At 47.2% G+C, this 14,451-nt stretch overlaps 1 protein-coding gene across 1 annotated transcript in view; it reads right to left on the reverse strand.

Annotated features, from left to right (window-relative positions):
* Positions 1-4,430: 4,430 nt before the first annotated feature.
* Positions 4,431-14,451, reverse strand: part of GPSM1 (G protein signaling modulator 1) — a 151,235-nt gene continuing 141,214 nt past the window's right edge. The window contains 3 exon segments of the mRNA XM_056812696.1: positions 4,431-7,600; positions 10,640-10,848; positions 12,333-12,489. Of these exon segments, the coding sequence (XP_056668674.1) occupies positions 7,391-7,600; positions 10,640-10,848; positions 12,333-12,489 (576 nt within the window). The 3' untranslated portion in view covers positions 4,431-7,390.

A 14,451-nucleotide genomic window follows, 5' to 3' on the forward strand; every position in this document is an offset into this window, starting at 1 on the left:
CAGGGGACAGTTGAATGGAGGCTTAATCATTTCTCTCGAATTTTTGATAAGTCTAATAAACCATGTGTCCATAGTAAATTGAATGACTATATTCTATGAGTATGTTGAATTTCCAGATCTGGGTTGGAAGCTGGAAAATTCATCTATTTTTCATATTCAAGAGCAGTGTGTAAAGGAAGCTAGGTAGTGCTAGGTCTGGAGACAGCAAGATTTGAGTTCATCAGACAGTTGATAAATATTTTTTTAGCATCTCTCATGTACCAGGCATTGTGCTAAGAGCTGGGATGCAAATACAAGTTTAAAAAAAGATAATTCTTGCCCTCAAGGGGCTTACAGTCTAAAGGGGAAAGACAATGCACAAAAGGAAGCCGAAAAGGGAGATAAGGAAGGAGGGAAAGGTACTGCTATTAGTAGCAATCAATCACATTTGATTGTCCCACAATGTTTCAGTTACTGTGTACAACTGATTCTGCTTATTTCAGGGAGTCAGCTAATTTAATAGGGGCAGGTCCTTCTCTGATTCTTTATCCTACTCAGAGTGGCAGAAGTAGCAGATCAGGAGGAGGAGGGAAGAGCTGCTGTTCCTACTGAATAATGAATGAGAACTCAGAGTGTTAATCAGAGCATCCCTCCTTGCGAATCTCCATTTTGGGGTTGGGAGATGGAGCCTAGGAAGGCACAGTCCTGGGTACCTATTAGCATCCCTTGTCCAGCTTTCTCAGGAGTATTTTACACTATTCCTTTCCAGGACCTGAAGAAGGGCAAACCTGAAGCCCTGAAATGTTCTCATCCTACTAGGCCTGGGACTGGAGGCAATAGAACCTTTAAAAAAAAAAAAAGCCCTGCTCCCTCCATAAACATTTTTCTTAATTAGTCCTTTTCCTCTAACTTGTCATTATTTCCTTCAAAATCCAGCTTCACTGTAGTAGTTGGTCAATATGTTTAGTAATAGAACCTGGGACAGATTATTCTTTATTCTCCCACAACTTCTGGATAAGACCTCATGTTTGTTGTGTATATGAAGATGTGCTTTTGTGTGTGTGTGTGTGTGTGTGTGTGTGTGTAAGTTCAGAATCAAGAAATGTTAATAAAGAAATTAAAGGTCCAGATGGAAATAAATTACACCCATCCTGACCTGCTTGGGGCGGCTCTATAGTGATGGATCCAGCCCTGCCCTTCCACAGAATGAATGAAAGCAGGACGATTCTAACTAGCCTGATGGTAAACTGAAACTTTTTCTACCAAGACAGGGAGACTTAATAGAGTCCATCATTGTACTACAGCCAAACCTATTGCTGCCAACACACCTGATCTAGTGCTGTTTTCTGGGAAGATCTTGGTGGGAGATGAGACTAGATCTGTTGGAAAAATTCAGCCAAGCTCTGGCTGATCTCTCTGTGCTCAAACACCCCGGCTCGTGGCATTGTTCTCACCGAACTGGATAGCGCTGACGACGAGATGGGTGCTGTCACTGCTCTGATGTGCATCCTGAGCAAAGCCAGTGTCTTTGTTGGGACTAGACAGGCCTACAGTGACCTATGTGGCCTCAGTGCCAAGCTGTGGTGGCTCTCCTTGAGAAGGTCTAACTTGGTGCAGCACCCCACACCAAATCACCACTTTCTCCTGCTCTTTCCACAGGAACATTTTTTGAGGGGCAGCTAGGTAGCACGGACCTGGAGTTGGGAGGACCTGAGTTCGAATCTAGCCTCAGCTAGATAGCTGTGTGACTGTGGGCAAGTCACTTAACCCTAATAACCTAGTCCTTGTTGCTCTTCTGACTTAAGACAGAAAGTAAAGGGTTTATTTTTAAAAAATCATTCTTTGGGGATATGAGATCAGTTTGTTGTGAATGTACTGCAAACATAGAATAAAGGAGACTTGCAAATTTTCCCAGAACCTCCCCAGTCAGCCTAGATTCTCCTTCTGCAAGGAGGGCCCAGTCCTGTTTCAGTCGCTGCCTGTTGTCCCTCAGAGCAATCCTGTGGTCCTCCTCTAGTCACCTCAGGGATCCCCTTCCCCCTGCCTATGCCATGCTGCTTCCTTACAGTTCTGACTCTGTGCCCAACGAGCAGCTTCAGATCCAGGCTCAGTTTGGGACTGCTTCCGAAGCCTTGATAGGCACTCATTTTTGAGACATAAGCAACTTTCACTGTTGATTTAGGTGCTGTGACTTCAGTTTAAGGCATATTCTTTTTTTAAACCCTTACCATCTTGGAATCAATACTAAATATTAGTATTTAGTAAGTATCTGAACTAAGTATTTGAAGTCAGATTTGAACCCAGAAACTCCCATCTCCGGGTCTAGCTCTCTATCCACTGAGCCACCTACCTGCCCCAAGACATATTGTTAATGGCTGACTCCAACAACCGTAGCTCACCCATAGCTTAAAAAAAAAACCCCTGGTATTAAATATTAGTTCCGAGGCAGAGGAGTGGTAGGGGCTAAGCAATGGGGGGAGGGGGAGTTCAGTGACTTGCCCAGGGTGACACAACTAGGAAGTGTCCGATGCCACATTTGAACCCAGGACCTCCTGACTCTAGTCCTGGCTCTCTATCCACTGAGCCACCAGCTGCCCCCTCACCCATAGCTTTTAAAACATGCAATAGGCCACAGTGACCTGTTACAAGTAAAAAGGCAGAAATGAGTTCCTGTTTCCTTCAGAGCTCAACTTCCCAAACAAGGGCAAGTGAGCTGGGGTGTGTGTGCATTGGGCTTGTTGACCCTTTGACACTCTCTCCCGGCCTTTCCTTAGTGGTCATCTGGGAGCTTTGCATGCAGCCCTTCCCAGGATCCTGTTAAGGGAGGCTGACTTGACTTTATCTCCTTCTCCGGAGTGCCTGGTACCCAAGTGCTCTGCTGAAGAATACCAGCTCTGCTTAAGATTTGTCTTGTGGCCCAGGGTTGCAGATATGCTGTTAGTGCAATAAGGTAAAGGCTAGGTGGCCCAGAAAAACCCCCACATAATTTATACAAATAAATTAAATTGCATAAATAATGCTGCCAAAGAGTTCATTGCTAGAGCTTTCTTTACCACTGGGAGCTTTTATTTTTGCATCTATTCCCCCCCCCCCTGCTTTTTTTTGCACAATCCTCAAGGAATCCTTTTAAAGTTAGTATTATGAGTACCAGGTCTGCAGACACTGAAGTCCTGGGTTCAAATTTGGCCTCAGAAAATGCCTAGCTGTGTAACTCTGGGCAAGTCACTTAACCCTGACTACTTAGTCCTTGCTCCTCTTCTGTCCTAAGACTGAAAAAATATATAGTTAGTATCATTCTTATTTTGCAGATGAGGAAACTGAGAAACAAAAAATGTTCTAATACAGTAATGTTATCTATGGAGTCAGGTCTCAAACCCAAGTCTCCTAATTCTCAATGTACCCTTCTTTATCTAATATGCCTATAGAATGAAGTGGTAAAGTTAAGGTAGATTCGTGGCTACTATAGGATTGGATAAAGAGTACAGACTAAATTAGTTGAATTGTGATGGCAATTATTAGGGAGGTCCTATAAAGTCACACTACCTTGGACATGGGTGGCAAACAGTGGATGGATTGTGGATCTTCCTGCAACCCCCAAACCAAATTATCTCATTAAACTGCTTCTTCCAGGGGGCTATCAGAACCTCATGAAATGATAACCTCTTTTTTGTAAGTTCTGGTCCTCAATTTTGCTTCAGGTTTCTCCTAATATGCTGACTATTCATTAAGGGGTGGCTCAGTGGATTGAGAGACAGGCCTAGAGAGGGGAGGTTCTGGGTTCAAATGCGGACTCAGATACTTCCCAGCTGTGTGACCTTGGACAAGTCACTTAACCCCCATTGCCTAGCCCTTATTGCTCTTCTGACTTAGAATCAATACAGTGTTGTTTCTAAGGTGGAAGGTAAGGGTTTAAAAAATACTCATTAATTTAGAATTTGTCATTTTTTGCAGACCACGGCAAAATGACTATTTCAATAAATAAATTATTTACCAAGTAAATTAACACAGTAAACAAAATTACAGAAGAACTACTGAACCCATTTAAGAGGATGTTTCAAGCACCCACCTTATACAATTAATACACTAATAAATCACTCATCTATTTTTTCAAGCAGATCCTCTAAGGAGCTCTACTATGAAGATCACTCTGGTTTCTTTGTGTGTTTGAAAGAACAAACTTCAATTCTGTAAAAATCTATAATTCAAGCCTGCTATTGGTTCCAACTAACCTTGGTCCCTTGCCTTAGAGGGACGGGGACAGTCTGCTAAAGGAGGTCGAGCACACATCCCAGGATTGGTGGTACTCGGTGTATTCCAAGGTCCTCTCCAGCAGGCCGCCTGATGGGTTGGAGAAGTCACATCGATTCTGAAGGATGCAGGTTAAACCACAAAAATCTTTTATTGTGCACAAACCCCCCAAGGCTTTAATTACATACTTACACATATATTAATTCGTTTGGCAGATCTTATTTATTTTTAGAGAAAACAAAATGTACCTCCAGGAATGGGAATGGCCCACTTACAACACAACCAATGCAGATGTAAAAAATAAATAAACTTCAACATTCAAGTATATAATGTTTTGCTTGTTTTATTATTATTATTATTGTTGTTTTCCCCTTTTTTGAAAGCCAGCCCCTCCATTTCCGTTTTTTTCTGCTTAGGTAGTGATACATCCAACTTCGGTCCAGACTCTGCTTTTTGTCCTTTGGCCCCTTAAGGTAGGGTCCTTTATGTTCATGACTTGATGGCTAATGAGTCAGGCCCAGGCCTCGGTAACACCTGACCCTTCTCTCTTCATGCCAGGATAGTAGAGAGAAGGGAATGGATTGTCAGTCAGCAAACCTGGGTTCAACACTTATACATTTGCTCTATGACCTTGGGCCATTTTCTTTTAATTTTGCCACTGTTGGAACTGTTCTACCAACTTCTCAGGCCTTTTGTGATAATCAAATAACACACTGGTTGTAAAACTGATGACTTATTAACTTTATAGTTACTAGATCCCTAAGATAAGCCAGAAACCATCTAATTGTTCACCTAGGACTTGGAAACCAAACCAGAAAAGGGGAAAGATATTGGACTGTCAGCTTAGTGAGGGAAAGGACCTTGCCTTCCTCTTCTGTCTTATTTTCTCGTCTCCCCAAGCTTCTCGTGGAGGAGGTGGCAGAGAAGCTGAAACCTCAGGGGTGGGGAAGAGAAATAGAGCAAGGGAAATCTTGGCCCTGAGCTCCGGTCAGCATCTCCCATGACGGCCCTAACCCAGATTCCTCATTCCCAGTGAGGAAGACCCTCTTTGTGGCTCATTGCCCTGCTAAGACACACAGCTCTTGCAAACTGACTGAAGGAACGTCATTCCAGCCTTTCCCAAGCAGCCCAGGGCACCAAAAGATTTCATAGAATCTGGGTGTCAATGGCCCGAGGTAAATGCTCTTGCTGGGAGCCAAGCCTCGGGAAGCACTATCTGTAAAAAGCCTAGGAACACAAAGAACTGGCCTTGGCCAACAACCAAAGCGGCTGTCCTTATCTTGAGGGACGGTGCTGGGTTGCCTTCAAAATCCCAAACTCTGCTGGGAAGCACGTGAGAGGGCTCAGGGTCATAAGTCCACTCTTATCCCTCTCACCCCAGATCATCCTTTCTCTATTTCTACCCTGCAGTTTCCTCTTGAGATTTAGCTGGACGGGAAGGTTGACTCATGTTTTTCACGTTGGTGGAGTGAAGAGCTTCTACGCTTACCCTGGAGTCGACCAAGGGTGAAAGTTAGCATTCCCGGGGTGGAGACACAAAGGACAAGCGCACTTTAGTTCATTTCCCGGCTCCCCCCACTCTCCTTCTGGGACCTTGCTGATGGAGGGAGGGTGGAGGGCCGGGTGACTGCGGGAGAGCTAACCGAGTCCCCCTTCCCCCGGAGAGGAGGCGGTAGAGAGTCCGTCTGGTTCAGACCTTTTAAGTCCAACTTCACTGTTAGTCTTCTGTTCCCCAACTAGATCTTCCCAAAGTCTGGGCAACCCATGAATATCTTTGCAAGTCTGAGGAGCCCACAAACGCCAGGGCAATGGGTAAATAGAGCGCTGGCCCGCTGGCATTCCTGGGCTTTAAAAACAGTGCCCGGATTGATCACAGTCCAGTGTTTACACTGGGTCCATGTGGATGCAGGATTCTTTTTCAAGCTTTAAAGGGAAAAAAGAGAAGCCCAAAGAGCCCTTCCTCCAGCAGCCCTTCCTCCAGCTCCTGCGGGAAGAAGCCTGGAGGGCCCGAGCGGCGGAAGAGGCCCCAGGAAGGCCTCCTGATAACCTGGGCAGGCATGACGCATTGGTCTTTTCTTGGCCACCCAGGACTGCCACGCATGCCTAGGCTCTATCAATCCCCGTCCCACCTCCCACTTAGGAGATTACAGTTTCATGGCTGAACTGGCAGCACTGCCGGGCTCCTGGTGGGGGCATCTCTTCCTAACACCCTGTTGGTACGGGATCTTCCTTTTGGTGCTCTTGGTGGCTGGGGAGTTCAAATGGATGCTGGGAAAACTGCCAGCCAGAGAGGCGCTAGGAAGAAGGGCATCCGGGCTTTGGCTGTGGATTGACCGGGCACAGATGAGGTGTGAGGGTTGCGTGGCCACTTAGCCGGCGACCCTCAGTGGGCACACAACTGGACAAGAACGTCTTCCCCCCTTGATCCCGCGCCTCAGGAGGCGGCTTTAGTTCTGGGATAGAATCCTCTGCCGGCATGCCAGGTGGGGACAGGAGAGGATCCTGGGAGCGGAGGGGCACAGTGGGCTCACAGGGGCTCACACTCTATTGCACTTTGTCAGGCTTCTGGTCTCAGGGGATTGGCTGGAGGTTGGGCCGAGGGGAGGAGTGGCCAAGGGGGATTACATGGGCAGAGAGCCAGGGCCAGCTTGGCTGCTTTGTCAAGGCATCTCCTGCCTACCTCTTACTACTCATGCACCAGGGCAGGGAAAGCAGCAGCGATGAAGCCACCAGCACAGGAGGGGCCCCATCCTTCCCTGTGCTTAAGTCTGGGATTTCTGGGCTTGAGAGGGTCAAGGAGAGGCTCCGTCACTTCCGTGTAAGATTCTAGCATGTGCTGTCTCCCCAGACACCTACCCCTGCCTGAACCCCGGGAATGCCCCCCCGAAGCTACGGTGAGAAGGGCCAGCTGTTCACATCTCTCTGGGTGTCCAGTGCCTAGCCATGACCATATCAAGCTCAGCCATAAGTTCACTGGGGTTTCTTGGCCTCTCCTGGAACATGAGGATCTGCACATGGTTGGTGGTTTCCCCTAGTGGCTGGAGACAGACAGGTGGAAGAAGATAAGGTCGTCCCTCTTTCCCCAGATCCTAGGTGAAGGCTCAGGGATGCGCAGGTGTGTTCCAGCGGCACCTGTCCTGGGGTGTCCTCCGGCAGAGGGGCCTTAGCTGGCACTAGGCCGGCACTGCTGCGGGGCGTCTGACCGCATGTTGGCCGCCTCCTCCTCCTGGCCAGAGGCAAGATCCACTCGCTGCTCATCCATCCGCTTGGCTTGCACCCTCTGTATGAGGCTGAAGAAGTCTTCATCTGGCATGGTGGGGCCATGGGGCATGGTGTCAGGTGGGGCGCAGCGCTGGTCGTCTATTCTGGAGGACTGCACCGAGCAAGAAAAAAGGGACAGGGTTAAAAACATTCTGCACCCGGCCATACAGACTCCACTTGGGCCGCCTCTGGTAAAACAGGCTGTTTTTTGGTTTGTTTCTGGTGTCCAGGATGCCTCTTTGCTGTCCACAGTTTGGCCTGGGTTCCCCGATAGCTCTCTTGTTCACCCCCATCCTTATCAAAATTCACCCTTCCCGTGGCCCTTGGAAACCCTGCTCTCAGCTAGGTGACTGTCAACCAGTCTGGTAATAATAACTACTACCAACCCGCGTATAGCATATGAAGATTCACAAAGGCCTTTCCTCATCAACGTACGGTAGATAGTATAGGTATCTTACAAATTTCATAGAGATATTTTACTTTACCAATTACACGTAATGACAAATTTATAAGTTTTCCAAGGTTATTTGATCCAAATTGTCCGTTTCCTCCCTTCCTTCCCCACTCTTAGAGCTGGCAAACAATTTGAACTGGGTTACACATATGCAAAACATACTTCCATAGTATTCATTTCTGCAAAAGAATAATCATTAGTATAAATATTTTAATTAATTATAATTTTTGCCAACTAGGTTGTCATTTACACAGTTGAGTTCTATGTCCCTTATTTTCTTTTTTAAAAAAAAATCTGCCTGGGGGGGTCATTTTATAGTTTTAGGAGCTCCCTTCGGTGCTTCGGTCTCGTCCCCATCTGTGCCTGGGGGGGTCATTTTATAGTTTTAGGAGCTCCCTTCGGTGCTTCGGTCTCGTCCCCATCTGTGCCTGGGCACTCTCAAAAACATCCTACAGCAGCCACAGGGGGTCCAGCCACTATAAGCCATATCACCAGAGCTAAAATTCCCTGCGAGCCACACCACCCATAATTGGGCTGTTTCCCTCTGGATCCTGTAACGGCCTAAGTGGAGCGCCACTAGACAGAGAGAGAAATAAACAAGAAGAGGAGAATGGAGCCAGAGGTTCAGGAAGAGAACTCCTCGTTTATCTGGTTGGAGGGAGCTGCACTGGGGGCAGGATGGATGGTGCTTCATCCCAGAGCCCAGACCTGGCAGCTGCGGATGATGGGGGTTTTGCTCGTCCTCTGGGTTTCTGGCTCTCTCAAAGCATAATTCATAGGTGGCTCCTGCCCTGGAGCCAGCTTAGTGTAAATTGTCCATGACGGAAAAGGGCAGTGCTTACTTCACTGACATACAAATGGTGATGGGATAGCCAAGTATGAGGGAGACCACCTCAAGGCTGCATTGCACACCAAACTGAGGGCCAAAGGCATCCAGGGGACCCGGGTTCTAATCCTGCCTCTACCACTAACTTTCTGTGCAACTCTGCCAATGAGGCAGTGTGGCTAAATGGGTAGAGTGACGTCAAACAGAGGCCCCTAAATTGTATAGAAGGAACCCTGGAGGACACACATTGACAGCATTAAGTAGGCAGTTTTTACACATGTAGATTTCATGGTTCAGTGCACCTGTAGTGGGGTTTCTTTGTTTCTAGGAATTTTTTTTGCTATTTTTTCTGAAATAAGTTTGGACCACAGGGCTTCCTCTGTTGGCTCACTGAAACTTGTATTTTGTTGGTTTGTTTGGTTTCTGTTGAAACAAACAAATTCTGTGCTTGGTGGAACGTAGCCCCGCCTTCATCACTGCCGGTTTGGGTCAGGAGACCCTGAGATGTCACAATTTTTTCCGAAAGCCCAATGGATCGGAATCTTTCCTTTCTTTCTCCTCTCTTTTCCTTCTAGTTCTAAACCTCTGATTCCTGTCTCCTTGGCTCTCTTTCCTAGTTTCTGCTATTCTCCTAGCCTGGGGCATCCTTCCTCTTCCTCTTCTTCCCAAGTATCCAAATCCTGTCTAAATTGAACTGTGTGGGGCAGACCCTGTGGCTTATTCATCTCTAGCTTCTATTACATCTAGTGTAAGAGGCACACAAGAAAAATTTGCTTCTGCCCCCATGAAGCCTGCCCTGACTGTTCTGACCCACAACGGTCCTGTCTCCTGAGCCCTTGAGGCAGTTTCACAGCAGATCATGGACTATCTTTATAGCTTTCCAATTGTTCTAAGTAGGTTAACTTAATCTGTGCTAGGGAGCCTGTAAATTTCGCATGGGCGGGAATTTTAATATCCCTGGAATCATTTGCTCCTCTGAATTCCTGGAGCACTTACTTATTGCTTGTATTTTTCCTAATAGACTTTTTTGCTCTATGGGCTTTTTAGAGAACAGGCTACAGGAAGTATGCCTCTCTGTAGATTTGCTGGGACGTGGGGTTTTGAGCACAGCCTGCCCAGGATTTCTTTCTTTTTCTTTCTCAGCAAAATCTCTCCTGTCTTCTTGGCCTGCCTCATTTTCTAACTATTCCTTGTGTGCCTTCTCTCCCCAATGGGACTGTTTAAGTTCCATAGAGGCAAGGATTGTGTCTCCTCCTTCTTTGTCTTCCCCCAAATGTAACTTGTTGCAGAACCAGAAATACAGTGGGTGCTTAGGAAATGCTTGTTAAATGGGTAACCAGCCAAGCCCCTTCTTTTTTCTGGGCCTCAATTTTCTCCTCTATAAAATGAAGTAGTTGGACTAGAATCAGAGTTATAATCTTAAGTTCATTAGTTTGTGTTTAAAAAAAAATTAAACCCCTTCCCTTCTGAGTAAGAACCAATACTGCGTATTGGCTCCAAGGCAGAAGAGCAATAAAGGGCCAGGCAATGGGGGTTATTATATGACTTGCCCAGGGTCACCCAGCTAGGAATGTGTGAGGCTAGATTTGAACTTGAGACCTCCCATCTCTAGGCCTGGCTCCTAGAGCCACCTAGCTGTTCCCCAAACTTGCTTTTTAAATGTTCTGATAACTGTATTTCAGTATAATTGATTTCCTTTATAGTTCTCTACACTTTATGTTATGCATTTAAAAACCTTATTCCCAAAAGAGGCAAGTAAGGTTCACCGGGCAGCCAAAGTGATCCATGATACAGAAAAAGTTGAGTTCCTGGCCTCAATGATCCCTAAAGTTCTTTTTGGTTCTACATCTATTTATTATTTCTGCTCCTACCTGGCACTTGATCAGCATGTTGAAGAATTCATCTCCGGGCTCCTGAGCATCACCCTCCCCACGAAGGTGGCCCAAATTGTTATGGGTGATCCGAAGGCCTGGCAGGCTGCCCACACTGGCACGCTGGTCATCCAGCCGGCGGCTCTGGGAGCTGGCAATGAGGTCAAAGAACTCCTCTGTCTGAGGGGAGGCCATCAGGGACGACTGAGCTGGTGGAGAGACAGAACTGTGAGAAGTGAACGAAGTGGGGAAGGTCCCCCTGGGGCTGGACACCTTCCTGCAGCCTTCCTCCGACAACTCCAGAGGGAAGGAGGACCCCTCCTGGCTGTAAAGCCTTTAAGGCCTCCTCAGGGGCTTTTGAATTCTTGGCCTTATTTGGAGTCACCAGAGGCCGGGGAAGTAGGCAGGCCAGAGGTTACTGCCTCAGTTTTATATCTGGGGAAACTGAGAACCAGAGAGCAGGAGGAGGAGCCCAGGCTTCCTAAGTCCCAGGCAAATGCTGTTCCTAGAGAGCTCTGGCTAGCACAAGGGTATCTGCTGAACAGACGTCACCCCACCACGGCTATCCCTGCGTCTCCGTGGGGGCTGGGTGCGTCCTCGTGATCGGCTGTGACTTTTCCTAGTATCAACTACGGTTACCGCCACGGTTAGCGAGCGGGGAAGGGGGAACGAGGGGAGTGTTTCTGAGGTGCGGGTCCGAGCAGGCCAGATAGGCTTATTCTGTTCTCCTCACACTCACACGGATGAATGGACGGAGGATTTCCCTCACAGCTGTTGAAACTGCGATCGTTTCCCTTGCAACTGTGTGTGCGAAACCCTAAGTGCCTTTCCATCTGGTTCCCTGGGAATCTGGGCACATCTGTGTGTCCCCTGGCCTCAGCTCCTTAGCCTGTCAGAAGGTGACAGAAGGGGATGGCCTTTCTCCTCCCACACACGCTCTGGGGGACGTGTCTCCTGTGCCCTGATTGCAGGAGTGTGCTAGCAGGGTGGGGGGTAGGGAACAATGTAATTACATGCTTTCTCCCCATTATTAAACCTAACTTTAGGGTATGGGGGATGGGTGGGGGAGTGGGGGAGGTCCCTGATATTGCTTCCAAAAAACCCTCTGCCATTGATTTGCATGGGTTCTTTCTTTGTAAATCGAGGAGCTTTCTGTTTTGCACATTTACAACCCTGTAACAGCCACCCAATCATTACAAGGAACTGGGTGTAATTATGGTCCTCTAATCAGCAAAGGGAAAGCAGGACTGCATGATTCACCCATCTGCCTGCCCTTTCCTCAGCTCTTTAATCCCCCCGTCTCAGAATCTCTGGTGCTGATGCTGCCTCCATCCGCATGGACGAAAACATCAATGCAGTCGTGGCTGAGGCGAGGGGCCTTTGGACTCAGGCCGCCCCATAAGCTTCTCAGGTTGGTCCCGTTTAAATCAGACTCAGAGAAATCTTCCTGCCCAGAAATGGAGTGAGGGGCTGAGTGGAACCTCGAGTTTTAGCTCTAGGTCTGTCACTGAGTAACTGTCATCTTGGCAATTCAGTTCTCCAGTTTGGGCCTCTGATTTGGCCCCATCAGGAACGTGGGAGGCTTGGGCTTATCGGGACGGACCCTTCAAGTCTGTGACCGCTCCGATAGTCCATGACCCCAACTTCTATGGTTCCATGACCTGCCTTCCTCCCTCAGCCCTCTTCCACTTACATATTCTTTCGTCCAGGGTGGGAGTAGGGGTGCTGGCCTCAGCTGCCCCAGCTTGGCCCTCTTCTAGTGGGCAGCGTTGATCATCCATCCGGTTGCTCTGAAACTTACTCAGTAGGTCAAAGAAACATTCCTCATCAGATGGTGCTCGTGGGATTTTCTGGAAGGATAGGAGGGATGGAAGAGACGTCAACACGGTCGAAGAGGGAGGGCAATAGTCCCTGGAGTCCCCTCTCCTTTTGCTTTCTCTCTTCTGGCCTCTAGCTCGAGGCAGTTCAATGGCTAGAGTATAGGCCAATGAAACCACACTTAGATCTTCCTATTTCTAGAACCCTGTCCTCCTGGGACAGTCAAATGCACCCCAATCTTTCCCAGAGTGACTCTTGTGTCATTTTTTTTCCTTTTTTGGCATGGGGCAGGGATTCTCTCCTTTAGTACTTGGAAAGAATTAATATTCATGTAGGAGGTATTCCGTAAATATCTATCTGGTTGATTTATTTGGAGTCTTTTGTGAACAGAATATTGTTGTTGAACATTGGGAGATAAACAGCTAATATACTTAACTGAAGATTTTATATGAGCAGACAAGAAAGAGATGATGTGGGGAGAAGAGTGTTGGTCTTGAAGTGTCTGATGTTTTGCTTTTTTCTTTGGACTTCTAGGTTTAGGGGCTCTCAGTGGACTGAGAGCCAGGCCTAGAGACAGGAGGTCCGGGGTTCAAGTCTGGTCTCAGACCCTTCCTAGTTGTGTGATCCTGGAAAAGTCACTTAACCTTGACTGCCAAGCCTTACCACTCTTCTGCCTTGGGTCCAATACATAGTATTAATTCTAAGATGGAAGGTAGGGTTTTAAATAAGTAAAATAAACTTCTAGGTTCATCCCACTTCCCACCCCCATGTCCTTATGATGCTCTATCTTTGTTCAATGTTGTAGACCAAAACTGGGTTGTGAAAGTGAAGGCAGAAATCAGTGACTGGCATAACTCAGATTTCCCCAATAATTCAATACCATTCTGGATGATCTCAGGAAGGAGCTACAACTCATCAAAGTCAAAATGAAATCCATTCTCTTGCTTGATTCCTAAGGGGAACATCCATCTGGGCATCTCTAGGTCACGGCCAAAATCCATTTAAATACTTAGTAAGCACCAAATGGAGGAGAAAACTTCCTTTGGACTATTTGCAGATAGCTCAGGCCTCAGGCAGCCATTTATGGTCATTCAGAACCAACCAGGGTACCATACCAACATTCTTGGAAAGAAAGCTAATGGATAGCAATGCAAAGGCCAAGTTGCTTCTAGCTTGTGATAAGCAGAACAAACAACTGGTTCTTTAATTGTTTTCAAGTGTTTGAAAGCGGGAAGCTTAGATGACTTTGCAAAGTGAAGAAAGACACCCAGTCTAGTGCCAACGAGGGTTTATCTGGCTTATTTCATGCTGGAGCTAAAGATTCTAAAAGTTTCGAACGACCCTAACCATTCTCTCAATTTGGTCCTGGTCTATAGGACACTCTCAGCCTATGTGAGTGTGAGTTGTGTGCAAGTTGTGTACACACACACACACAATAATATATATAAATAAATGAATCTGTATAAATAAATAATAAAAACTTTTAAGCCTTACTTTTTGTCTTAGAATTAATACCGTGCATTGGTTCCAAGGCAGAAGAGTGGTCAGGGCTAGGCAATAAGGGTCAAGAGACTTGCCCAGGGTCACCCAGCTGGGGAGTGTCTGAGGCCACATTTGAACCCAGGACATCCCATCTTTAGGCTTGGCTCTCCATCCATTGAGACACCTAGATGTCCCAGGAGCTAAAGATTCTAAAGGTTCTGAAGCTCCCTAAACTGTTGTCTCAATTTGGTCCGGGGCTACAGGATACTCTCAGTCAATCTTTCTGCACAGAGATTGTAAAAGGACAAGTGATGGGAGCAGAAAGGTGGGAAAGAGACCTTACTGGCCAGAAGCTTCCAGCACCGAGAGATTGTGACTCCCTCTGGGTCACAGTCAGCACCTGTATCCAGATGTTCCTGGCTCAGCAGCCAGCTGCCTAGCCGCCATACCACAGTGCCTCTCTACTACGGGGGCTTCTTGGGTGTGGGTGGGGATGGCTCCCACTACCTGAA

The sequence above is a fragment of the Monodelphis domestica genome, chromosome 1, assembly GCF_027887165.1.
Source record: "Monodelphis domestica isolate mMonDom1 chromosome 1, mMonDom1.pri, whole genome shotgun sequence".
Lineage (NCBI taxonomy): Eukaryota > Metazoa > Chordata > Mammalia > Didelphimorphia > Didelphidae > Monodelphis > Monodelphis domestica.